The 27,438-nt window shown below is 37.7% G+C and overlaps 1 protein-coding gene across 1 annotated transcript in view; it reads right to left on the bottom strand.

Annotated features, from left to right (window-relative positions):
- The window catches only part of LOC309491418 (NACHT, LRR and PYD domains-containing protein 3-like), a 36,591-nt gene extending 12,267 nt beyond the window's left edge, over positions 1–24,324 (bottom strand). The window contains exons 1-4 of the mRNA XM_082190478.1: positions 24,164–24,324; positions 22,755–22,862; positions 20,858–22,654; positions 19,535–19,708 (exon numbers count right to left, since the gene is read on the bottom strand). Coding sequence (XP_082046604.1) covers positions 19,535–19,708; positions 20,858–22,654; positions 22,755–22,862; positions 24,164–24,213 — 2,129 coding nt within the window. The 5' untranslated portion in view covers positions 24,214–24,324. The remainder of the gene's footprint in view (positions 1–19,534; positions 19,709–20,857; positions 22,655–22,754; positions 22,863–24,163) is intronic.
- Between the last annotated feature and the right edge of the window lie 3,114 nt (positions 24,325–27,438).

Here is a 27,438-nt window from a genome sequence, read left to right as displayed (position 1 = left end):
AATAAGATGGCGGTGTACTTTCTCTTAATTAATTACATATAAATACAGCAAGGTTCTTAAACTAGTTCTAGAAAATGAAGAACAAAGAAATGTGCATCAGGTGTACTTTGTTTATATTTTGTATTAATTTATGAAGCCACTGCAAACTTAAAATGTTAAAATATGTATTCAATTTACATATTAAAACTAGCGTATGAAATGGCAAATGTAAATAATATAATATAATTTTAATTTTGCACCAAACCTTGCACAAATGTAATGGAAAACGTAAATTTAAATACAGAAAAACATTGCCATTTTACATATTGCATTATCATTTTGCATATTACATTTCAAATTGAATATTGCTACCCATATGCTTCCATAGAACGCGAAACAATGATGATGATGCATAATAACGCCAGCGTTGTGGATACACTTACCCAAAACCCTCCATAACTTTTCAATTAATTTCACATTTATTTGTATAGTGCTTTTCACAATACATATTGTTTCAAAGCAGCTTTACAGAAAATGCACATCTACATTACAATTTAGAGTGATCTGTTATCAGAGGTGACTGTGTCCAAGTTATGCATTTCAGAAATGTACATACACAGATCACACAGTTAGCTAATAATGTATTAATTTGATTTTATTTATAACTGGCGCTTATTTGGAAAAAAAAAGTCGAATGGCAAATAAATAAATGACGGACTTTTATTATGTAAGCTTTATTTTACACCTCAACCGACAAGGGAATTTATAGTCATATTTATAGTGTTAATATTAATTTGCGAGTCCACAAACTCATTCTCTTAAATGGCTTGGGTCTGCAGAGCATTCACAGCGTACAGTATACGGACTGAATGCCCCTGACCTGAAGCTTTTATATCAAGACCATTTTCATGTTTATCATTTATTTCTATTATTTGCGTTGCCTTAAACTTCATGCTTGCAGTTTAACACATTAGTGTTTATTACCACAACAGTAAATAAGTGTCTTTAGAAATGTTATAATATATTTGATTATTGTAACTCACTTTTCTCCTCACTTAACAAATCTGTTCTTCATCGACTGCAATCTATTCCAAATTCTGCTGCTAGGTTACTCACTAGATCAAATAGGCGCACTCATATCACCCCGATACTTTGCTCCCTTCACTGGCTTCCTGTAATTTACAGGATCCAATTCAAAATTGTAACCATAACCTATAGGGCTTTACATGGTCAGGCCCCTGCTTATCTTGCTGACATAATTCATCTTCATACCCCTCTCCGGTCTCTCAGGTCTAATAATCTGCTATCTACGCTACGCACTCGTTTAAAGACAGGTGGGGATAGAGCCTTCGCCGCTATACGCTGATTTCACGCAGCCGTTGTTTTGAAATCGAAAGCGAGGCTCCGGTGGGAAGAAAACCGGAAGTGTCGCCTTTAATCACAGGAGAGTCGTGAATGCGATGGCGTATTGTTGTGTTTAATGATGTTGTGTCAATTCTAAAAATGTACATACATTTCTTTCATACTGTAGACTATATACAGTGAAATTCATTTATAAATAAAATATTTTTTATATATATAATTCAGAATGTAAAAAAAGAAGCAGGAATGAACTATATACATATCCTATATTGAATATTAACATCCAATAGTGTAAATCGCGGCAGCAGCTTCAGGTTGGTAATCCAAGGCATTGTTGATTATCTTTACTTCCGGGGTTCTTCCCACCGGAGCCTCACTTTCGATTTTAAAATGGCGGCTGCGTGAAATCAGCGTATGGCATCCAGACTATGGAATGCTTTGCCAACCAGTATTAGGTTTGCTGAGAATGTGGACAGTTTTAGGGGACAAGTGAAGACTCATTTGTTCAGGTTAGCTTTTGGGTAATCTCTGTCCTTTTATATACTGAAAATTGTATCTGTTTTATTTTATTTTGTTCTTTATTATGTTTTATTGTCTATTGTAAAGCGCTTTGTGACCTAGTCTGTGAAAGGCGCTGTATAAATACATTTTACTTACTTACTTATAATATATTTTATAATGAAAAAGACTAATAAAATTGTCTCTTCATATTAAATGGATAACAATATATGTCTGGACACTTGAAAAATGTGTAATAATGGGGTCTATAAAACTTAAACATTTAATGATTTATAAGCATTTCACATATTTCTACACTAATTATACAAAACTATTCTGCCAGTGCACCATACTGTACAAATGAACTAGATCAATGTTCATTCATGAAACTTTGGAGGAGACAAATATGAAACCACCAGGGTCTTTAGTTTAGGGAAAAACTCTGAGCACAGTGTGTGATGTTGTTAAAGGGATACTTCACCTCTGGAAAGATGAATGTGTATTTAAAAAAGGTCATTTATGTAGAAGAAATGTGAAGACATTTTTGAATTTGGAGCTTTCTAGACTGAGAAAAGCCCGAAAATTTATTTTTGGCTTATGTGGATGAAAGACAACAACTCCCAGAATGCACTAGCTTCGCTGCTCTACGAGGCCACTCCCAAGCCACGCCTCCCAGTTAGAGAGCGCAGTTGAAAACAAGGCTACTAGTGAGTCTCTGTGACGAGTTTGCCTGGGATTTCGAGATCGCCCAAAATGTCCGGGATTCGGCTTTTGCGTTCTACAGTCACCATTCATCATGTTTACTGTGGCGAGCAGGCTGAGACTGAGGGCCGCGGGAGAACGGCGAGAGGCCGATGGCGTGATCACTGAGACGCACTGATCTCGTATCTCTCAAGGAGGAGCGGGAATTTTCTTAGCAATGTTAAAACACACATCAACCGATCACTTGTTTAGCGTTCATGTAAACACTACATTCAGATTCACCAATCGGAATGAATTCAGTTAGATTGAAACAAAAGGTGTGCATGTAAACAATGAATGGCGACTGCAGAAAGCAAAAGCCGAATCCCGGACATTTTGGACGATCGCGACGGCCGGACATGTCCGGGAAAAAGAGGATGGTAACCCCTACTACTCAGCTTTCTCCTACTACTCAGCTTTCTCCACAGAACAAGAGCCTGCCAGCTTAGCTTCCAAAGAAAGACGGCTGACACTTATGTGTACATTCTGTGAGTGAGATCCCTCTATGGGCGGGTTGAAAACATGCGGGACAGCCCCTCCTACTGGCTGTAGTCTTTAGCCTCTGGCCAAAAAATCCTCCGATGACGCAAAATTAAGATTTTTGCGTCATCGGAGGATTTTTTCCAGACAAAAAATACATAAATCTCTCATCTCAGGGGGATATGAGGGTAGAAAGCACGGTAATTCGAAAATACTACAGGTTTTCTACTAATACAAAGCTTAATGCTAAATCTTGAAGTATCCCTTTAAGATCACTTCTAAACTTCAAAAGAGACAAATGTGAGCGATCCCGAGTTTCTACGGAGAGAAATCTGAGCACAGTGTGTGATGTTGCTGAGATTTCTTCTAAACTTTAGAGGAGACAAATATGAAACCACCAGTATGAAGGGCCGTTAGGCAACAATTATTGAAAAGCCTCAACACTAGTGAAACGAAAAACATTGATCAACCTTGGTGAAATTCATTCATACGCATTACTTAAAGTCGGCATGAAATCAAATTTGTCAAATCTTCTTTTTATATGTAATATTGTAGTGTTTATTATAAATGATTTATCTGTGCACTTCATTATTTTTTTAAAATTAATTTACCCTTATAATCTTTAATCAAATACATTACCCTTCCCTCCCCCCTCGAAACGACCTCTCTTCTCTTTCGGTCACGTGCCATGGCGAAAGGGTGCGGCCAGAGCCGATGAGGGTGCGGCTATCGGTGTCTGTCTCGTTTTGAGCGTTTGGAGTCAAGTCAAGTTATCAGTCAAGTTCACCCTCGAGAGCATCTCGAAGAGTCCGAATGGTAGGCTATCTATCTTATCTAAATCTAGTTATTTACTTATCGGACACGTCGAGATGCTCTCGATGGTGAACTTGACTGATAACTTGACTTGACTCATCTTGGTTCGCGGAAGGCTCATATAACGTTAAATATGGGCTGATTCCTGCCTGAAAATGTAGCTGCTCGTCCTCGTTCTCGTCGCCGGGCTCCTCAATAAAAAAATCCTTCATGGGAGAGTAACGGTGGGGAGTCCGGTGGAGAGAAATCCTCCACAACTGAATGTAAACTGGCATTCAAATCTGCCTCCATTTTGTTTGCAACTGTAATAGTTTATGATCATATCTCGATCATATCACGATTAATACCGTTCCAAATTATTTTACGTCCTACCTGGATATATAAATAATCCCGCGGTAACTAAAAGTGCCTATCCTTTAGTCATGCTATTTAAGAGTTAGGTGAACAGTCTCTACAAATTCGTATTTTATTACAAAGATAATAAGGATTATAGATATAATAAATTTACCCTTCGTAGTATAAATCTACCTTTTTAGGTACTCTTCAACCGTGTTCGCTCTACAACAATAACCCTGTTGTAAGCTGCCTCTTTGGCTAGGCTATCAATCAATCAAAAGCACACACTGATTATTCATATATCAGAAATAATGCTTACCCTCCTGTCGTGTCTCTCAGTTAGGATCTCCCTGATCCAGAGGAAAGAAGGAGGCAAGTACTCAAGAATCCAAGGTCCAGACAAGATGATTTAGAATAAATGTTTAACAATATTTATTAAAAGAATCAAAATTGAAAAGAACATTTGTTACAGATTATCATAGAGTACTGAACTAACAGAGAAATGCTAGCTAGGCTTAACAGCTTCTTGCTGTCCAGATTGCAGGGGTTCTGGATTGTAGGTTGCAAGGAAGAGCAATTTAACTTCGTCCAGGTCTCTTCTTTTATAGTCCGTATTGAGAAATCTTCGTCATATTTACTATAAGGCACATGACTGCACGGGTCTTATGATGACTGTCCAGTCATCAGTTTGCTCTCCGAAGATACAACAGTTCCTTTGTATTGGTGGACAAAGACCCTTGTCACTGTTCCCTCATGTGACTTGAGAAAACCATCAATTGACAAAAACTCTTTATTCAAAATCATATTTTTAGAGGGTCATGTGTTTTAACAAACCAGCTAGTTCGCTGGGAATACCCTTGGTTATAGGCTTCTTATTGTGACCCTTCCTTCTCTGACGTCGAGTCTGAAGTGTAGGTGAAGTGAGTGAAATGTCACCTGCATATGGACTTTCCTCAAAATCCTCAACACCCCCTCTTGACATTGATTGAGCTTCTTTAATTCTTCTAAACTTGTTCAATCTAACTCTAGGTTTTCGTTTCGGTTTACTTACAAAATCTCTTACAGCAAATCTATCCAGTTTGCTTACAAAATCAGTACAATACACGCTAGGTGTAACTTGATCGAATTCGATCTCATACAGGCGATGACTAATTCCATCATTTTTACATATCATCACTTTTAATGAGTTGGCTTGATTCTGACTCATCCCTGCTTGAAGACACCAGGTTCTCAGACTCTGGATAACCGCCTGCCTTTGCCCCGTTTTGAGTGCTGGCTGCCACTGAAATTCGTGTTTGTTCCGCCAGACTTTCGGCAGTTTGTCCAGATTTAACTGGTTTACTGCGAAGATGAGTCCTCTTTCGGCCACGTCCAGGGTTAAAGGTGCCACCGCCCAGTTCCCAGGGGCCTTTGGTAAGAGAACTACCTGCTGAGACATACACACAGCTATATTTAAATTTTTGTCCAGCACTCTCGGGTTGGCTTGGGTTATCCAGAATCCAATGCCTGTAAATAATTCCTATTATTGTTTTCAAGCCTCCATTTTTCTTTTTCTTTTGGTATATCCTGGGTTCCAGGAGATACCCAGTAGCTGTATAACTGTTTCTAGAACCAGCCTGTATCGATAAAATTTCACCGATTTTACAGCACCTAAATTTCATTTCAATACACCATCTGAGGAAGCTCTTTGACACCCAAGGACCTCTAACATCCATTCTTCTTCCTCGTTGGGATATAGCCACTACCCCAATTTCATCCATTTTCACATTTTGTATTGCAGTACAGTTTGAACATAGATCTTGCCATTGACCCATCAAAAAACATCTTATTCTCAAACCTCCTGGAAGCATTCCACATATATCACAGTTTCTTTTAACTTCAACTACATTTTTTCCACAATTTTCATTTGAGATGCCATCCAGGAATCTCTTCCTCTGCTGTCCAGGGGTTGTTGTATCCTTAATTACAAGTTACAAAAAGGGTTTGTCAGCTCAATATTGAGACAACATTCTTTACCAGCTTTTATCAGTTTCGTTACATAAAACCAATCATTACTAACTATCATTATTGCTATAACACACATTATATGATCATTATAGTAGCTTGCAATAACCATTATCATAAATGCAGTTGCAATTACAGTTATTTCATAAACAGTCCTTTTTGTACCTTCCGTTTCTACTCTCCTGGTGGCAAGTATCATAAGATACATAACCATCAATAGTGTAGAAGAAAATGCTATGTACTTTACAGATTGGAGCTCAAGATAATACTTCAGTAAATCACATGCAACAAGTATTATATTAAGTATTTCCAGTCCGATTAAGCTCCTAAGTCCAAAAATGGATTTTATCTTAGGGCCTTTCGCAACTTGTCCGAGTAATATACCTGCCAGATTTAGCCTCTTCTCCAAATTAAATGAGGCTATGTTACATATTGCAATAGGAATTTGCCATAATCCTTGTAACCCCATAAACATCAATATCCAGTAAAGGATCAAAATGACATTATAGATTATAATTTGAAATTTATTTACCGGCAAGTCAGAGCAAGTCGCATTGGAATTGTTTCCCCAATTTGGTCTGGTCATTGATTCCATGGTCAAATTTTTCAAAGAAAGCTCCTTAGTAGGTTCGATCAGTTCAGTCTGCTGAATTTCGGAAGAATGGAGTGATTTTTACGAGCCCTTAACTTTTTATGTTCTGTACGCTAGCCGCAGGCAGTTCTCCTTCACTCTCATTCTCTGACTCGGAGAAATCAGCTGACAGAGGAATCTTTCTGTACTTGGCTTTGTTAGCTAGCTGTTTTAGCTTCCTACAATGTATGCATATTTTCACTAATTTGATTAGGATACTTATTATTACAATGAATACTATCGTACCTCCCACACAGTACAGCACAGTTCTTATTATCTCCCATATGTCTGTCATTACACTCCATACATTGGTGACCACTGCCTTAATTTTTCCTCCTATATCTTGAAATGCTGTTTTCGCTATTTTTCCGATCAATTTGATTAGGGTTACCTCTGAAGGGCTTCTGGTTTTCGACCAATAGTCTATCCTATGTATCCAATGCCCTCCAATACTCTCTCCCTCCAGGTAGCTGTCAACAGGGTGTAGTAAGTCTTTCCATTCACTTATATAATTAATATAAGGTATAATAGCACATATTTTTCTGATTTGCACTTCTCCTGTCATTTGTTTTAGAATCAAGGGAGTGATTTTCAAGTTTTCTCCTACCCAGAGGGCGCCTTCCATGGCTTCAAAGTTGCATGACATGTGATTCCTATCAATGCCTCCCTTTGTCTTCCTAGCCCCATAAGACTGAAAGATGGGGGCACCAAAAGTTGCATGCTTCCAATTATTAAATAGGTCCCCAGTGCACAAATATTTCGTCTCTACCCTATCACTCCAAAATTCTATTTTCTTCGTATCCATTCTTTGACCTACCATCAATACTTCTGTTCCTAAATCAAATTCCTTAACACACTTCATGTTATAAGCTAATCTTTTTCCTTTTGAAGATTTTACTATATTTATTTCTTGTCGTCTAGTACATGGCTCTCCATACCAGTCTGTGACATTCCATTTTTTGTTGAAATTTCCTTTAGTAGGTCTGATATATATTTTACTCCGAGTCCCCCATGAGTAACTATCCGGATCAGATACTTTTAAATAGTAACCACTTTCCCATTGACCAATCCTCTGGGATTTATAGGAGTTTACAATTTTGTGTGAACCTAGATACTTCATATGCACTGGCCAAATGAGATCAACTTCTTTTTTCCCAGTATGTTCATCCTCTATATCTTGATGTCTTCCGTGGTATCTTACGTAACCATTAGGTCTTTTAGTAATAGTATAGTGTTTTAAGGCTTCCCCTCCCTGCATCATGTATAGCAACAATGCACTCCTGTATTGTTGATCTATTACTTTCGTTGTCAGGTATTTTGCTATTCCTGATAATGTTATAAATTTTTCTGGAATCCCTGCATTCGAAAAATATTCTAGGGTGTATGGATGTCTATAATTGCCATTTGCTCTTTTCTTTCCCTCTAATGTGGCCTTCACGGTCCATGTAGTTCTATCTGTTTCACTACCTGTCCCTTCTGTGAAATTATAATTTTTCATTATCCATTTACGCCACATAGTAATAGTGTCTTTTTCATATTTTTCCATAAGGGTTTGATTCCAGGGAGCTTCAGCTTTTATGACACAATACCAAACTTTCTTCTCTGGGTTTAATTTACGAGCACACTGTTTTTTGTGATCAATAGTTGACCTGTCTTTGTTACTCGGCCAAACCATTTTCCCTAACCATGGACAACCTGGAACTTTATGGCACATAGGCGTAGCTCGAGGCTTATTGTAGCAGTTTATCCACTCTGTGGTTTTTGCGGGAATTATTGGTTTGGTTTCATGGATTGAATGAATTATAGTTTTATCTCCGAACTCACTCATACGAATCCAACGATCTATTGGTTTTGGCCCTGCGCGTTGCGCTGCAGGTGTTAGTGGACTTGACTTTGGTGACTCCGTTTCTTCGGTCTCCTCCATATCATCTGCCACTTCTAAGTCATCTACCACTTCTAAGTCATCCGCAACTTCTAATTTGCCTTGATTCACTTCGTCTAATATTTTTAATCTTTTTATATTTGCTTTTCCTGTCTCACAATTCCATTCTAAAGTGGAGATTGTTTTTCCATACGAATATGTCCACCATACTAGATCGAAGTTTATCACACTAATGTTTTTAGCTGCAGCTTCATCTATTTTCTGCCCTTTTAATAACACGTGTGTTTGATTCAGCACTTCAAGTTTATTCCATTTCATTACGGTTATCCCTCTCTCTGTTGTGGGGCCATACTCTGCTACTGATTTTAGAAAACTTCCTCCATTAGTACAATTCCAGTATTCTGGATCTATGTCTGCTATCCAGTTTCTCATTACTTTAGCATTATTTTCAGAATTGTATACTATTCCCGCTAAAGTCAGAGGTGAACCTTCAACCATTATTGTTTGATTATAGCAGTATAATTCAACTATCTTTTCCATTTTAGTACAAGGGTAGACAGTATAGGTTTCTTCTGTTTCCTTTGTTCCGAATCCAGCCAATATGGATATAAGGAGAATGAAAGCCATACTTATTCCTGCCATGACTTCCTGAAATTTCTCAGCCTTTTCCTCATGGATCCTTCTGTATATGGTTTTCAGCCTCCGGCCTCTTCCCCCTCTAGCCATGTTGCTGTGGGTGAGAGAACAAAGAATTGCCTGTCTGACCCTAGAAGTGTTTTCTACGCAGCCAGTCTCTGAGTTTTTGTTTAATAGGTTTAACTTCAGTTATCCAATTAATATTAAAACCCTGTATGGCAAATCCAATGCCCATATAACTCCTGGTACAACAGAGATTCACCATCAGTCTTTTAATCATAGATGCATCATTTTCTCGATACTTAATTTTATAACAGGCTTGCCCAGTCATGATAATTTGACTTCTGGACATCCTAGTGATGTCAGTCTCTCTTACTCCCACTTCCCATGCTCTGGTTTCCCAGTTATGTTGTTCAATTAGGAAGTTCATATTTTTAATTTCCGTAATAATCAATTGTTCGGCTGAGCTGCGTTCATACTGTCCCTGTCTTTTTACAAAAATGGTTTGCTTTGGTTCATTTAGATTATGTGAGATAACTCTTTCCCACGCATCTAAACAAGTGATCTGTCCCAATATTTGGCCTAATACGGATCCAATCTCTAGAGGGTCGGTGTAAGAGGGATTACCAAGCCCTGACAATTCACAGTATCGATATAGCCATGCTTGTTCATCTTCTTCCATTAATTGGAGTGGATTGCTAACCCATGAGGTCATTATCTTACCCTGGGAAACACATCCCATAGCTAATTTCGATTTCCGGGTTAACCAGACTTCTTTTTTACTGACAGTCTGTAGCCATTTCCGTTCTTCTAGCTTTTCACATCTCTCGCATAGTTCTAGTTTAGAATCTCTAAACGTACACGAACATTTCGAGCCTTGTAAAATAAGTTTTTCTTCACATAAATTACAGGTTCGGCAGACACAATTGGTTTCTCCACGTTGTATCTTTTGAATGACCCATTTTTGTTTACCTAGTCTGCAGTTTCCGCACACTGAAATTTCGCCCAGGGCGCAGTGGCCGATTCTATTCTCCGGATTGTACCAGGAAAAAAGGTTTTGTTCTCCCATGCTAGGGAGTGTTCTTAAGCTCATTTTGGTTGGTCTAGACTCATTCGGACCTTCCCAAAGTAATTCTGCCACATCTGTTGCTTCACAAATACAACAGCTTGTGAATGGTATCAATCTACTAATGGTACCATCAGGGCAGTCTTCATGCCATTTTTTAACTCTTAGCAGTGCATATGCTTCATTTTGGCACCTGACCCATCCTGTTTTTGATTCAATAATGGACTCAAATACTACCTTTTTCATGATTATGCCTTAATTAAGTCCCTCAAAGACCAAATTCCGTTATTTTCTAATTGTACAGTAGTATTTGAAGTAACTCTCGTAACCGTATCCACGGTTCCAGTTTTCTGCCTAAATCTCTTACCTCTGATTTTATGCAGTATTATTACTTGGTCGCCTACCTTAAATGGATTGGCGCTAAATTTTTCCTGCTCAGGCTGATCTTCAATTTTGAGTTCACTCGGTTTGATTCTGTAATTTAGAAAATGTGTACATTGATTAATCAACGTATCCCATTCGCCCACCTTTTCGTTCTTGATGAAAAATTGTTTACATCTTTTAACAGCGTTTTCTGCAATTCCATTGCTTTCCGGCTGGTATTTCACACTTTTTATTAATTTGACTCCAATTGTATCACAATAGTCTTCAACTTCACGTCCTGTAAGGTTCGGTGCATTATCCCCTCTAATTCGTTTAGGTGGTCCTCGAAACCTTATCCATTCCTTAAGTGCTTCTACGACTACCGAGCCAGTAGCTTGTTTGCACGGATATATCTGTAGAAAATTAGAACAGTTATCCACTATTACTAAGAAGTAACAGTTCTTCATCTTCGTCTGGGGTCTGACCGGTCCACCCCAGTCCACTGACACCTCCTCATTCTCTTTATCTGTTTTTATTGATCCGTATTCATTAAACCTGCTGGTCATAACTTTTCTACATTCAGGACATTTTTTCCTGATTTTCAAGTAGGTTGTTTTTAGATTTTGTATGTTAAGCCCTGTGGCTTTACAATACTTCGCCATATAAGATAGGCTGGGATGCATTAAATCCATGTGCAGTTTTTCAACAATATTATTTTCACTTGTCTTAGTGATAGCTTTAATAATTTTTGTTGTTCGAACTGTCTTATGTCTAATATATTTGTCTACCTCCGCATTACCTTTTGCAGCTGATGTAGTTTGCACTGTGTGACTGCTTTGGTGTAACACCTGCGGTCTAACTTCCTCTAATAATATTGCTATTTCCTTCCATAAACTGTCCTGTTTTAATGGCTTTCCCTTAGCAGTGCAAAAGCCATTCAGTTTCCAAGTGGCAACATATTCTGTCAGTGCTTTGTAAACATAATGACTGTCCGAGACAATAACGGATTCCATTGTTTGTGTTGCCTTCATATGCCTTAGGGCTTCCACCACGGCTTGCACTTCAGCCAGTTGTGCTGAGTCTTCATTAGACAATTGCCCCTTTTGTTTGAATACTATTTTTCCTTTTTCCTTTCTAATGAAGCCCCACCAAACTTCCTCATTTTCTTTAGAGCCATCTGTAAAATAACAAATATTAGCCCCTTTAGGGATTTCTGTTATTTTGTCTTTCTTGTTAAGTTTACTTTGGCCAAAGATAATTTGAGTGTCCTGCAACAATTTACTCCACTTTGCCCATGTAAATTGATGAATTTTAGGTGCCTCACTCACTAGGTTTTTAGACTCCCTCATCAGTTGAGTGATGCCTTCACCTTTTGATTCTACAATTATTTGTTGTTCAAGGGCTAGTGTTTTTATTGGTATCAAGCATTTAGCAATACTAGCTAAGATGTCAGCTGCTGATTTTGGTTCTTGTTTCAGCTGATTAGCAGGTTTTGGGTATGACATGAACTGTATTGGATTTTTCCTATCTTTTTCATTGTACAATACCAGTTCTATTTCATCCGCAGTATTTTCAACACTTACAACCAATTTTTGATCTGGTTCTCGTCTCGCTATTTTACCTGAGGTCAATGCTAAATCAATTAATTGTAGCCTAATATCTTCCAATTCTTTGCTCCAATTAAATTCATTTCCTTTTGTGGCTCCATAAAGAGGTTTAGCTAGTTTAGCGTATCCTGGTATCAGATCCCTGATAAAATTCATGTGTCCCATGAAACTTTGTAAACTTTTTAGGCTTTTCGGGCTGTTTTGTCTCAAATCCTCCAATTTTTCTTTGGTAGTTTTTGAGAGTCCTCTATCCATCCCTGTCGTAGCAAAGCCTAAAAAATCCACTTCCTCTTTACCTATTTCGATCTTTTTGTAACTGGGCTTAAAACCTGCATTTATCAGTCTAGTTAACACTTCATCCAAGATTTTCAGGTGTTCACCTGGATCATCGTTTATAATTAAAAGGTCGTCAATATAAACTGTTACCGGCAAACCTGTCATTAGCGTGACGACAATAGACTGGAAGGCGTTAGCGGAATTTAAATATCCTTGCGGGAGCCTTGTGTAACAATAGGCTTTCGATCGGCAGGTAAACGCAGTTTTAGCCATACTATTTTCAGTTATTGGAACTGTCCAGAAACCGTTGGCTAGGTCAATTTTAGTCAAAATTCTACCCTTAGGTAAACCATTAGTTACATCTTTTGCATTAATTAAGTATCTCCTGTCTGGTTCTGATACTTTATTCAAAGATTTGAAATTATTAACGACGCGGTAAGAATTATCAGGTTTAAGTATGGCCTGAAGCGGTGAATTAGTGATAGGGTTTTCTATTTCTTTAATAACTCCTAATTTTTCTAATTCTTTAATAGTTTCTTCAATTTCAGGTAAAGCTTTTTTATTAATTGGGTATTGCCTTTGTGGTTTATGCACACCTCCCTTGATTTCATATTCATATTCTTTACCCAAAAGGCCTACATCATTCTTAAATCTAGCTGCACCACCTTTATGTTTTTCAAGAATTTCTCTTAATTTGTTTTTATCAAGCATGGTTTCCCGCACCATTCTGTCTATTTGCCCTTTGAGGTCGACCATTTTCATCCATCTGACCGTTAATTCTTTATTAATTTTACCTACAATCTTAGTTGCATCCTGTAATGTCATGAGATTCTCTGATTGATGAGGAATAATGGCTATGTCTTTCCACATATACCAGTCAGTATCAATTGGACCTTGAGCTTTATTAAAACTGTATACCCTCATCATGCCTTTTTGTTTAATGGCATCCTCAGGTAAGTCAGTAAGGCAGCTAATCTCGGCACCTGTATCCAGAATGAATGTCCTACCATTGTAATCTATATAAAAGAAACCTTCATGTTCTTTAATTAGATCAGATTGGATGGTCGCTTTTCCTTCAGGGATGTCCTATTTTTGTGCTTTTTCAAGCTTGTTGTTTCTCACATATTTAGGTTTAGACTGTCCAGTACTGTACGATTTTTCTACAGTCGCTTTTTGTCTGGCCCTCTGCTCTCTGATTTTGTTTTGTTGTTCTTGAGTCAACCTGTCCCATTCTTCTTTAGAGACATATGTAGAGCTGGTTTGCTTACTGGCATTTTTAATGAATGGCGGTCTCTGTTCCAAGTTAGGTTTTCTCTGCACTCCTCTGTTCTGAGATCTGCCTCTCCTTTGGAAGTCAGTAGGTCTGAATTGGTCCCTTTGTTCTCTGAAACTTTTGGACTGCACTACATATTTAGGCCCTTGCTGTGCATAATGGCCTTGGGCTTTGAGTCTCTCAGACCGTCTCAGACCTTGCTGTTTACTATCTCCTTGGTAATTAGAATCTTGATTACCTCTTTTCTCTGCCTCATGTTTGGACCTCCTGTCATACCTTACCGCAAAGGTTTGTAATTCTTCCCATTTAGTCTCATGTCCACAATATTTCAAGTGTTGAAGACCTGGAAGATCTTTTTCAAACTGCAGCAATTCTTCCACAGTTTGCGCTGGGTCTTTTCCATCATGGGCTCTATTTTTGCAGAATATTAAAAGTCCTGTGCTTTTTATTTCTCTCAGTCTTTTGTCATACGTTTCTTTTTTAGTTTCCCCTGAAATGTTTCTCTTATGTAAGGAAACATCATTAATTCTTATATTTATACTCAATAGCTGATTAATCATCAGCTCTATATCTTCATCATGAATATTAAGCCTCTTGCCTAGGTCCACTATTTTCTGACAACTTCTCATGTTATCTTTCGGATCTAGTTTCATTCCATTGAACATTCCTATTTCTGTGGCTGTTATCGTATGTTTAGGTCTCGCCCTATTTCTCCTTTCATGCCCCTGGTCAGAGACTTCTTCCAAGCAAACAGACTCACTGGACACAGATTCGTCATAATAGTCACATTGTTCTCTATAAGTCCCCCTCATCTGAGGGCTTCTTTCTTCCTGTTTAATTTTCATCACAGAGGAGGCTGCTATTTCGGCTAAGTCTATGCCTAGACCCCCTCTGGGCCTATACTTTTCTTTTTCTTCCTCATAGTAGAGGTTATCATCTCTTGTTATTTTATTTCTAGTTGAAATTTCAGGTAACGGTCTCCTATAATAAATAGGGTTTTTTGATTCATTTAAAACTTCTCTCCTGAGTTCAAATATATCACCCATTATAGGGTCCCTACCACTCCTTCCTCTGTTCTCTGACAGGGTCAAGCGAAGTAATAAAGACAGAGCTTTTTGACAAGAGTCTTTTTGTTCTGCGATCATATCCTGCTTAGCTTTTATGCTTGTGTCAGGCATATCCAAAATCTCATCAGATGTTGGGCCTGTTGCAGCTAGGAAAATTCTCTGCATATATTCAAGCTCTTCTCTTTTGATTTTCTCTTTCAGATTATGCCCTGGTTTTGTTAGAGTTTTTCTTCCCGCTAGATCGATATGTTCCCGAGCATAACTACTACTTTTTCTCTCTCGAGACAATGGTCTAGAATTTTTGTGATTAACTCTATTTCTTTGCGGAATGGGTTCATCCCACTGATACACTACACTTCCTTCACCATCCCACTCAGTTTCTTCACCTTCGGTGGTTGTATCTTCACCTCTATTTTTAATGTGGACAGTTTTATTCATACTATTCAAAGTGTGAACTAATTCATTTGCCAGCGGTATGTATTGAAGGCCAGGACTAGGTTCCTGGAAGTCTAGCCTTTTTTGAGCGCTGGGACCAGGTTTTTCTACATCAGAAAAATAAATTTCTGTATCATGAGAATCCCTGCGCTTTCTCTGAGGCATTACAGTACCATCATACATTACTCTTGTCTTACCATAGTGTACTTCTATACTAGGGTCTGTGGTCGGCTTATATGTTACTTCCAAACCAGGATCAAAATGAACTTTAATTTTGTCCCCTTTCATCCTAGTTCCATTAATTCTTTCTATTATAGCCCTCACATCTGCCGCTGAAGTGCAGATGAATTCCTGTCCATTATTTATCTCATAGTCTCCTATATACCATTCTTCATTTTTTTCTTTAGCAGCTTTTTGCTTTTGAAAATTATCACGTTTAGTTATAGTGATTTGGTATACGGATGCCTGCTGAGGAGCTGGACATACATTTAAATCATTTGGTAGTTGAGCCATTTGAGTCATTTGGGTCTTTTAATTTGGAAATGCAGACTAGGAAAACTTTTTCTCTTTTTCAAGGAATTCTTTATCTATGTTTTACAGATACTCACTGGTTCTGCCGCGCGGTTTCGCTTTTTTCTTTTTTAATAGGGCGTCCCCTATTTTATTTGCGAATTTTTTCTGGGTCACTCAAGTGATTGATTTAATATTTATTTTTGCTCCGGGTTTTATTATATTAAAGACCGACGAGCCCCCATGTAATAGTTTATGATCATATCTCGATCATATCACGATTAATACCGTTCCAAATTATTTTACGTCCTACCTGGATATATAAATAATCCCGCGGTAACTAAAAGTGCCTATCCTTTAGTCATGCTATTTAAGAGTTAGGTGAACAGTCTCTACAAATTCGTATTTTATTACAAAGATAATAAGGATTATAGATATAATAAATTTACCCTTCGTAGTATAAATCTACCTTTTTAGGTACTCTTCAACCGTGTTCGCTCTACAACAATAACCCTGTTGTAAGCTGCCTCTTTGGCTAGGCTATCAATCAATCAAAAGCACACACTGATTATTCATATATCAGAAATAATGCTTACCCTCCTGTCGTGTCTCTCAGTTAGGATCTCCCTGATCCAGAGGAAAGAAGGAGGCAAGTACTCAAGAATCCAAGGTCCAGACAAGATGATTTAGAATAAATGTTTAACAATATTTATTAAAAGAATCAAAATTGAAAAGAACATTTGTTACAGATTATCATAGAGTACTGAACTAACAGAGAAATGCTAGCTAGGCTTAACAGCTTCTTGCTGTCCAGATTGCAGGGGTTCTGGATTGTAGGTTGCAAGGAAGAGCAATTTAACTTCGTCCAGGTCTCTTCTTTTATAGTCCGTATTGAGAAATCTTCGTCATATTTACTATAAGGCACATGACTGCACGGGTCTTATGATGACTGTCCAGTCATCAGTTTGCTCTCCGAAGATACAACAGTTCCTTTGTATTGGTGGACAAAGACCCTTGTCACTGTTCCCTCATGTGACTTGAGAAAACCATCAATTGACAAAAACTCTTTATTCAAAATCATATTTTTAGAGGGTCATGTGTTTTAACAAACCAGCTAGTTCGCTGGGAATACCCTTGGTTATAGGCTTCTTATTGTGACCCTTCCTTCTCTGACGTCGAGTCTGAAGTGTAGGTGAAGTGAGTGAAATGTCACCTGCATATGGACTTTCCTCAAAATCCTCAACACAACGCCCCACCTCCAACGATCCAATCAATTCCCGAAGGACGAAATCAAGCCCCGCCCTACATTTTTTTTCTAATTTCAGAAGCCGTTTCACTCGGATATACGTCACAACAAGGAAAAAAATGACAATCTCAACTTCCGTTTCATGCCGACTTTAAGAAAAGATTTCGGTAGTTGATGATGGCTAATTTCCCTTGAAAAGGAAGTTGTGTGTCCGCACTTCTGTTTAATTTGGCGCGTCTCACAAACTCTTTTAAGCAATGTCGGTTAGTTGTAACGAGTTGTATGGGAAGCCAAACACACCAATAGTGGGACGAAACGGAGCGGTGTTACAGAGCTCGTGCCGTGCTGACATCATCGGTGCGGCTCAATGGACCGAGCTGTGTGACCGACTCGACATCGCAGGGAGGACGTGTTTGCTAGCGAAACCGAATGGACAGAGCAAACTAATCTCACCAGCGCGGCGCTGACCATGTTACTTTATTCATTACTGCTCCGCAGAAGTTCAGGTGTTTTCCCTGCATATAAGATAATGAAGATCAGCATGAAGTTATTACATTTCTTTTGCTTATTATCTTTCATATTAGTACATTAGTAGTGTTTGAAAAGCTACTTTGAAGAATTGTTTTTTTGTAGCCACGGAAAGAGCCGTTCAAAGCAGAAACTTCAACGATTAAGGACTGTGCAGTGCCGGGGGAACTATTGGATCAGGGTTGGGAAACACTATTATTGCACAGAAACATCATTAGGGAAAACACTGTTGAGGAATACAATGAGAGAATACATGTTTTAAAATTGTTATTAAAATGTTGTAACACGCATTGCCAAACAAACATTCTTTTTTCCAATTAATTTAAACTCCCAAAGGGGAAACGTATCCTGGGAGATACAAACATTTACAGGCAGATTATGGAAAATGTAAAAATTAAATCCATAAAATTTCAACAAATATAATAAGCTAACACTTAACAACAACTATTTAACACATGTATCACTGAAGGCGGTTTAGTTTGAGATCTTTCACTTTTGAAAAAGTATTAAATCTCCTGATCAAAACACAGGCGAAGAAGAAGCAGAAACATGCAATATCATATGTGACCCGTGCTGGCAAAATGAGTCAGAATGCGTACAGGATAATTCTGAGCTACAGGCAAAATGGTCGAATTTGAGGTTTTCACAAAAATGAGTTCATTAAGCCCTCATCTAGTGATCCCAAGGGTCAAAATACCAATTAAACATTTAAAAGTATCTTTATTTGTATGTTTTCCTTTGTCCATGAAAAATGCAGTTTTCTCTGCTCGCTTCTCGACGACTGTGCTTTCCCTCAGCACAAGTTTGGTATTGTTTTAAAACGAAGCAATCCAACTTTGTGAATATTAATAGCGAATTCTCGATGGCATGAGTCTGAACCAATGAAATGTGATTTTCAAACTCATACTGATTTAAACAAAATGATTTTACTCACATTGACTGACACATCCGAAGCGTGCCTCAAAGACGCCTCAGACAGCGCGTGATCCCGATATACACTTATACCTACACAGAATTACAGTGTTTCAAAATATCTGTCTTGGCGAGTATTCAAGCAAACATAATCTGCTATGTCTTAAGTGAACATTTGGTTAACTGTTGGGGAAAAACATCTGATGTGTAACATTATATTAGACCTGTGCAGTACAGTAGGTCTGAATATATAGGCTGTCTTTTTCATTAATGTTAATCAAACAATTGTGGTACCATGGGGAAAAAAGTTGAATATATATTGTTCCTATAAATATTTGGTTTTGACTTGGTGGTGTGTGCCAAATTTGGTGTTATTACCCGAGATTTTAAGGTATGGTTGGTAGATGATTTTGTTTTGGAACCTTCAGAAAACTTCCAGACAGTCTAAATATCTAATATCTAAAAATTCTTAAATCAAGATACATAAGCAATTTTTCAGTATAAAAGACTTAACATTTTAAGTTATTTTGCTTCTCAAGTAAATGTATCTTCAATTAAGAATATAAAAAAGAAAAGAAAACAAAGATACTGAGAAAGAAATTAATTTTCTGCAGTGTAGCCCTAAAATTTACATCAGAGCATTTAGTCCAGGGTTCCTCAAATCCGGTTTTGAAGTGCCGCTGTCCTGCAGAGTTTCTCCAACCCTAATTAAAGACACGCTAAAAACAAGCTAATCCATGTCTTCAGTGTTACAGGAAGGAGAGTTTTATCAGGGTTTGAGCTAAACTCAGTAAGGCGCGGCCCTCCAGTGCCAGATTTGTGGAACCCTGATTTAGTCTTACAGAAGACAATAACATGTCTGACTATGATATACCGTAGATGATCTTACCAGAGTTGTTCCAGTTTACAGTCAGGATCCTCCAGTACAACAGAGAGAAGCTTCACACCCGGATCTCGCAGTTTTCTATTATCCAGATCCAGTTCTCTCAGTTGTGAGGGGTTTGATATCAGAACTGAAGTCAGAGCAGCACAATCTTTCTCTGTGACTCCACAATCACTCAAACTGTAGAGAGATGAAAATCATACTTGGTAAACACTATGAACTGAAAACAAAAAGCAATAGAAAATTGAGAAAAAATAGACAATTTGTAGATGGAGTAAAGAAAACACTGCACTTGGTCACCAATGGATGGCATTGTCTCAAAATTACTCAGGAACCTTGAGGTAATGGTGTCACAGATTACAATTGGAGAGAGTTAAGTGTGAATAAAAGACAAATGGGACATGGTGTGGACTCAGGATAACAAACTCTCAGTGTGCAAAAGAACAAGATTCTGAACAGACACGACATATACAACATAAAATTAAACCAACTAACTCCACGCTTTGCTCTAAATGTAAGACCGCATTCTTGGGCTAGAATTCTTGGCCTCCCTTGCAGGTGAATAACCAATAAACATGCTATATGAATATTTAATTTTTTGTCTGTTGTTGCCAGGACTTTATATTACTGGATCAGTGATAAATCACTCTCTTTGTCTAGCGTGTAATGAAGACAAATTATTCCCCTGAAATTATTCCCATGACATGAATTTTACAACCATCAACTGATATCTCAACCATGATATCCTTTTTTTAATATATATATATATATAATATTGTGTGCTTACTTATGTCATATTATACATGCTTTATATGCCTTTTTAGTCCAGTCTTTGGCTCTATCCAGTTGATGTTGTTTACCTCTATTATAAGAGTTGGGCTTTGTTTGTCTGTTTAAAATGTAATACTTCAAATGTTAATGAAAACCTTATCTAAGTTGTCAAGTTTCATTTTCAAATTTGCAACAATAAATAATTAACTTTTAACATGGATCAAATCCATATCATATGGTTTAAGTACTAAATCATTTGTAACATTAAACTGGTTTGTTTTAAATGAATCCTCATGTTGAAGACATTGGCTGTCAGGTGCTTTAACACAAGTTTGAGTCAGCTTGTATTGTTTCCCAATCACATCTCCCCGTCATTATTCACATCAATAAAATAGATGAATTCAGATAAAAAAAACAATCAGAAAAACAATAAAAACCAGTATGCTGCCATATTGCTCCTATTACTGATACAATAAATGTCCGTATGTTTCTTAGATTTATTAGCTTTTGATTTTCTTTTGTTTTAACAGTAAAGTGATAGTTTTCACTGATACTTACTGAACTTTAATCACGGGCAGCAGCTTCTGAAGAACCTTCAGTTTTTCAGCTTTATTGTTTTCTCCAACAAATGTATTAATATCAAACTTCTCCAGACTCTTCTCTGATGTCAACAACACAAAAACTACAGCTGACCACTGAGATGAAGAGAGTCTGGCTTCACTTATTGTTCCAGATTTCAGATACTGTTGTATTTCCTCCACTAGTGACTGGTCACCCAGTTCATTCAGACAGTGGAACAGATTGATGGATTTCTCTGGAGAGTCAATGGTCCTGATCTTCTCCTTGATGTACTCAACTGTTTTCTCATTGCTGTCAGACCTTCTTCTTCTCAGTGTCATTAGTCCCTGAAGGAGAATCTGATGAGACTCCACTGACAAACCCAGAAGGAAGCGCAGGAAAAGGTCCAGATGCCCATTTTTACTCTGTAGAGCCTCATTCACGGCTCTCTCATGGAGCTCAGAAAATGAAACATATTCTGGTAAATCGAGTTTAGACCAGTTCTTAAACATAGACAACAAACCTGGTTTAGAGACTGGGTCAAATACATTTCTGTTGTTGTTTGTGAAGCAGAGGTGCACATATAAAGCTGCTAGATGTTCCTGAACACTCAGATGAACAAAGCAGAAGACTTTCGCCTGATACAGGCCTGACTCCTCTCTGAAGATCTGAGTGCACAATCCTGAGTACACTGATGCTTCTGTCACATCAATGTCACACTTTCTCAGGTCTTTCTTATAGAAGATCACATTGCCTTTCACAAGCTGCTGAAAAGCCACTTTCCCCAGTTTGAGGATCATGTCTTCATCTGTCAGGTTCTTCTCATAGTCCTTCTCATGTTTGATGTTGGACTGAAGGATCAGGAAGTGTGTGTACATTTGAGTGAGAGTCTTGGGAATCTCTCCACTCTCTGCTTCACTCAACATCTTCTCTAGAACAGTGGCTGAGATCCAGCAGAACACTGGGATGTGGCACATGATGTAGAGGCTCCTTGATGACTTCAGGTGTGAGATGATTGTATTGGCCAGACTCTGATCACTGATTCTCTTCCTGAAGTATTCCTCCTTCTGTGGCTCATTGAAGCCTCGTACCTCTGTCACTCGATGGACACACTCAGAGGGGACGAGATCGGCTGCTGCTGGTCTAGAGGTGATCCAGATCAGAGCAGAGGGAAGCAGATTCCCCGCAATGAGGTTCGTCAGCAGTACGTCCACTGATTTCTTTTTTTTTACATCTCGTAGAGTCTCATTCCTTTGAAAATGTAAGGGAAGACGACACTCATCCAGACCATCAAAGATGAACAACACTTTATATTTGTCACTATATATTTCCATTTCTTTTGTTTCAGGGAAAAACACATGAAGAAGATCTGAAAGACTGAACCTTTTGCCCTTCATCAGATTGATCTCTCGAAAAGGTAGTGGAAATATGAGCTGGACGTCCTGATTCACTTTGCCTTCAGCCCAGTCTAGGATGAACTTCTGCACAGAGACTGTTTTTCCAATGCCAGCGACTCCCTTTGTCAGCACAGTTGTGATGGGTTTGTTTTGTCCAGGTAAAGGTTTAAAGATGTCATTGCATTTGATGGGTTTGTCCTCTGTTGCTGCTCTCCTGGATTGTGTCTCAATCTGTCTCACCTCATGTTCATTACAGATCTCTCCACTGTCACCCTCTGTGATGTAGAGCTCTGTGTAGATCTCATTCAGGAGTGTTGGGTTTCCCTGCTTTGCTGTTCCCTCATTCAGACACTTAAACTTCTTCATCAGATTTGATCTAAATGTGTTGAGGACTTCATGTCTGTAAAATTAAAATAACATGGTATTACATAAGTTAAATATAAATGTTAAATGTTATAAATGTAAAATGTTGTATTTGTTTACCTGTTTGTTTACTTTACCTGACACTAGCATACCTGCTTTCATTAAAGTCCTGTAGTTGATTCATAGGCTGGTCATTCTTCTTACAGGCGGGTTTTGTTACTGCTGATCTTTGTGGTGGGATTGACCTTAAACATCATGAAGAGAATCAAGAATCAGACACTCTGATATTGGTGGATTTGTTTTATATTACCTTAATAATTCACTGTCACCCTCTGAAAACAGATAATAAGTAAATGCACTTATTATTAAATCAACTGCTCAAGGCCACAACTGTAATAATACTAAAAACAAAAACTATATAAAAAAAAGTTTGTCAAGATAAACTTTGTGTTAGCTTGAGAAAGCTTTTTATATATGGTAAATATTATATTCAAATAATATATTATTGATTGATTGCTTATAATTGAACATTATCAGAGCTTTTTTAATGGTGAGAATAAAAGTAGCAAAATATAAAGAGAAATAAACTAAAAACTAAATTTACAAAAGTTTTTAAACTAATTCAGCCTCACTTCATTAAATAAAATCTATTAATACGAATCAACAGAATAAAATCAGAGTCCTTGAGGAGTTAAAACCATCGCATTCCGTTAAAATCTGCTTTAAAGATAGTGGACTCTGTCATAAGAGGCATAAAGGAGGATCTTCAACCGATAACAAAACCTTGTGCCTATTTGGCAATATGTGCAGATGATTTGGTATCAGTGATTATCAGAGTAGAAACAATGTTTTCTACCAACAACAGGATTAATTTCATAAAGTTTAAAGATCAAATACGATCCGATTTCTTGTTTTCCTTTTTCTTTAGTGTGTTATGTAGCTGTTAGTGCAAGTATAAGATCTGCAGTTACAAACCTCAAAGAGTAAAACCTTAAGAGATATTCTTTATAAAAGTTAAGGCTCAGCCACACCTTCCTAAAACTCTTCTTTCAAACTCGCCCCAACAAATCTAGGTCAGAGAGTGGGGGCAGAGTTTCATAAATAAATGTATACGCAAAGAAAGAAGGCGTAACTTTTGTTCTCGCTGTATTATTGTTGCCGCCAGCGCCGCCATGTCGTGGAGACACTGTGTTTTTCACTGCGAAAGCCAAACTAAAAGAGTTTGGCCTTCCAAAAGAGGACACAATTAGAAAACAATGCTTAAACTTTATTTACAACTGTTCCAGAACAGTACAACTAAAATATTCGACTGTGTGATGCGCAGTTTTCAGAGGACTGTTTCCAGACCCTGCGAGAGTACAAGGCAGGCCGTGCACAAAGCTGATTCTAAAAAGTGGGGCAATTCCATATTTGCTTGTACATTCTGGCGCTTCTGACTCACACACGTAAGTATGTTTTTTTTTATATTTTAAGAATTTGCTACTGACTATTCAAAAATCTCTTTCATTCAAATATTTAAATGTCTTTAAGAAATGTTATAGCCTACCTGAGATCAGTCTGTGTATCGTCATTCTTAAAATTTATTGGATGACCCATAGACCCGTCACTCCTCAAAGACACACAGCTGGGCGCTGGTTCTGATCTCTCCTGCTGAACTGAACTATAACAGAACAGATTTAATTAGTTTTTGATGATAATCATCATATGCAAGATCTTCATACTGTTTGGATGAAAAGCACTTGAGGAGGGTTTAGACATTGTTTTCAAGAAATTCATTTAAAACAGACATCTCTTTTATTATGGGCCTATAAAAGGTTATTTCATTTGGAAATATGTTCAGATGATATGGTCCCATGAATTGTCTGAGTGGAAACAATGTCGTAACTTTTGTTCTCGCTGTATTATTGTTGCCGCCAGCGCCGCCATGCAAAGATGATCGCTCATCTTGGACATCTGCATTTTCCGGATCAGAATCGATCTCGAATTGATAAGGTAGTTCTGACATGATCACATGCCTTTATTGCTTCTGGAGCTGATGTTCCAAATATGGTAAGGGGCGAGACATTTCCGTCACACGCTTGAAGGGGTGGTTGATTATGATTTCACTTTTTTAACTTTAGTTAGTGTGTAATGTTGAAGACGAAGTCCTTAAAAAATGCTAATCAATGAATAGAAGATAACACATAAGCTACCTAAATTCATCAACTAACCATTCAGAAATGTACTGTTGCATTCTACATGTTGTCACTTCTTGAGTCTCTCCATTATTGTCTGACTCTGGTTTGAACATAAACATTGACATTTTCAGTGCATGTCTGTGTGAGGTAAAAGGATATAAAATATCTGTGGGGTATTTTGAGCTAAAACTTCACATACACACACTGGGGACATCAAAGACTTATTTTACATCTTGTGAAAAGAGCATTATACCACCCCTTTAAGGTTATCGGGCCAATCACAATGTACTGGCTAGCTGGCCAATCAGAGCACGCCACGCTTTTCAGAACGATGAGCTTTGTAAAAATCAACGCATTTCAGAAAGGCGGGGCATAGAGAAGCAACAATAATGTACAGTATGTGTAGAATAATGAGTATGTTTGTTTTTTAACCTAAAACCGCATAAACACATTGCATTACACCAAATAATGTTATTTTTAGAACCGTCATATGACCCCTTTAATTGTATTACATTGATACCATCTGTTGGTCATTTTTGGAGGAGTCATTTTGGAGGAGGTTATAATGGGTTTGAGGTCAGAATATAGAATAGGGTATTTTTTTGAGCTCTGAATATACATGTAAGGCCACAGCAGCACTGCTGCACATTACCTGCAATTCCACAACGCCCAGGTACCAACAAAAAGGACTACATTTAAAATGACCATTTAAAATGACCACAAAAGTTGGGTGTTTCAAATAATATAAGCATCTCTTTCAATAAAATGCTATTTATCTGATTCCAAGCCATGAAATTGGAACACTCATAGATATGTCTCTCTTGCATCAGGTGAAGACAATGTCTATTATGAATATCATAAATACAAAATACAAAACACTGTCTTTAAGAAATGTTGTAGCCTACCTGAGATCAGCCTGTGTATTGTCATTCTTAAAATCTATTAGATGACCCATAGACCCGTCACTCCTCGAAGACACACAGCTGGGCGCTGGTTCTGATCTCTCCTGCTGAACTGAACTATAACAGAACAGATTTAATTAGTTTTTGATGATAATCATCATATGCAAGATCTTCATACTGTTTGGATGAAAAGCACTTGAGGAGGGTTTAGACATTGTTTTCAAGAAATTCATTTAAAACAGACATCTCTTTTATTATGGGTCTATAAAGGGTTATTTAATATATTTATTTAATGTATTAATTTAAAGTACCTGCAAACTGGAGAAAAATCTTCAACTCTGGATGTTTGTGTGTCATCCATGATGAAGCTGAACAGTTGAAACAGTCTGATCTCCACTGACACTGGATGTAAATGACGAACAAACACTAAACTAAAGTAATTAAACTTAATTAAACATCTTTATCAATGATCTGATCATGAGAGTTGGAGGTAAATAGATAATGACATCGATGCGTTCACTCAAAAAAGTAATTTGAAAAATCATCACATAGCCTAACTTACAGCACAATACACAAAAGAAACCCTGTTCCTTTACTACAGGATGAAAAATGTCAAACACGTCCTTTCAGAAAAAAAGTATTAATGTGGACGTCACCTGTAAAGGGCCTCAAGACATAAAAAGTCCCCTTGATCCATATTTAGTCTAGATATCCAACCGATTCACAAACTCCTCCATCTTTTCCATCAAGTAGCTAGTACACACATTCCTGTCTACGGTTTTATAAAAGTTTCTGTGAAATACTTACTACTATTTTGTATCTGAACTTAGGAATCGACTGTCTGATTACATGGCGAAACATCAGCTTCCCTTTCAAGGGAACTCGAGCTGCGTCGAGACACGGTGGGAACGCCCTGCGTGATTGCGTCGTGAAGCACGTGTATAACCAGTCCAATGGAAAGACGAGACGTAATAGGCAGGTGAGATGGTGCTCGATGCAGAGCCAAATGGGAGGAGCTAGAGCTCGAGCTCCCCCTTTTCTGGAGCTCCAGCTCCACCTTGCTAAATTTAGTGAGCGGGGATTCGCTGCAACGTCAAATGGGAGGAGCTAGAGTTCTAGCTCACCCTTGCTGGATCTAGTGCGAGTTCAACCGTGATGGAGGAAGGACAAGTTTGTTTTGATGCGCAAGATGCTGGCATACATCATATTGTATTTTTCTCTAATATTTGTCGTGATTGATTAAATATTTATCGTTTCTGTGACAAACGCGTAAAAACACCTAATAAGAACATTGCTCACACTGTGTGTGTGTGTGTTTCTAAAAACGGTTGAAACGTATCTAAGTAGCCTATTATTTTATCTTTATAACGGTTTCGTTGTTTTCCTCACTTTTAAAGCTGCTTTGGACAAAAGCGTCTGCTATGATTATGTAAATTACTAGACTTAAAAGGCAATGTGAAAGCTTAGATAGTGCACCCCTATTTATTTTTTGTCCACCGCATTTACGTGTGTGTTATTTGTGAATTAATCTAAATCATCTGATTAATTTATGAAATAAAAAATAATAAGACTAGGTACCTAATCTGCCCTTTTTGTAGAAGTAAAAGCATACTCCAACAGGCCAGTTGTAATTATTATTATTTTTAATTATATGTAGTTATTTTTAAATTAATTAAACTAAAGAAATAAGAAATAAAAATTTCTCAAATAAAAATGTATATTTACTGTACCAAACACCACTT

This window comes from Leuciscus leuciscus, assembly GCF_965113295.1.
Source record: "Leuciscus leuciscus genome assembly, contig: HAP1_SCAFFOLD_239, whole genome shotgun sequence".
Taxonomy (NCBI): Eukaryota; Metazoa; Chordata; class Actinopteri; order Cypriniformes; family Leuciscidae; genus Leuciscus; species Leuciscus leuciscus.
The sequence above is the reverse complement of the archived record's forward strand: the minus strand, read 5'-3'. Positions and strand labels throughout refer to the sequence as shown.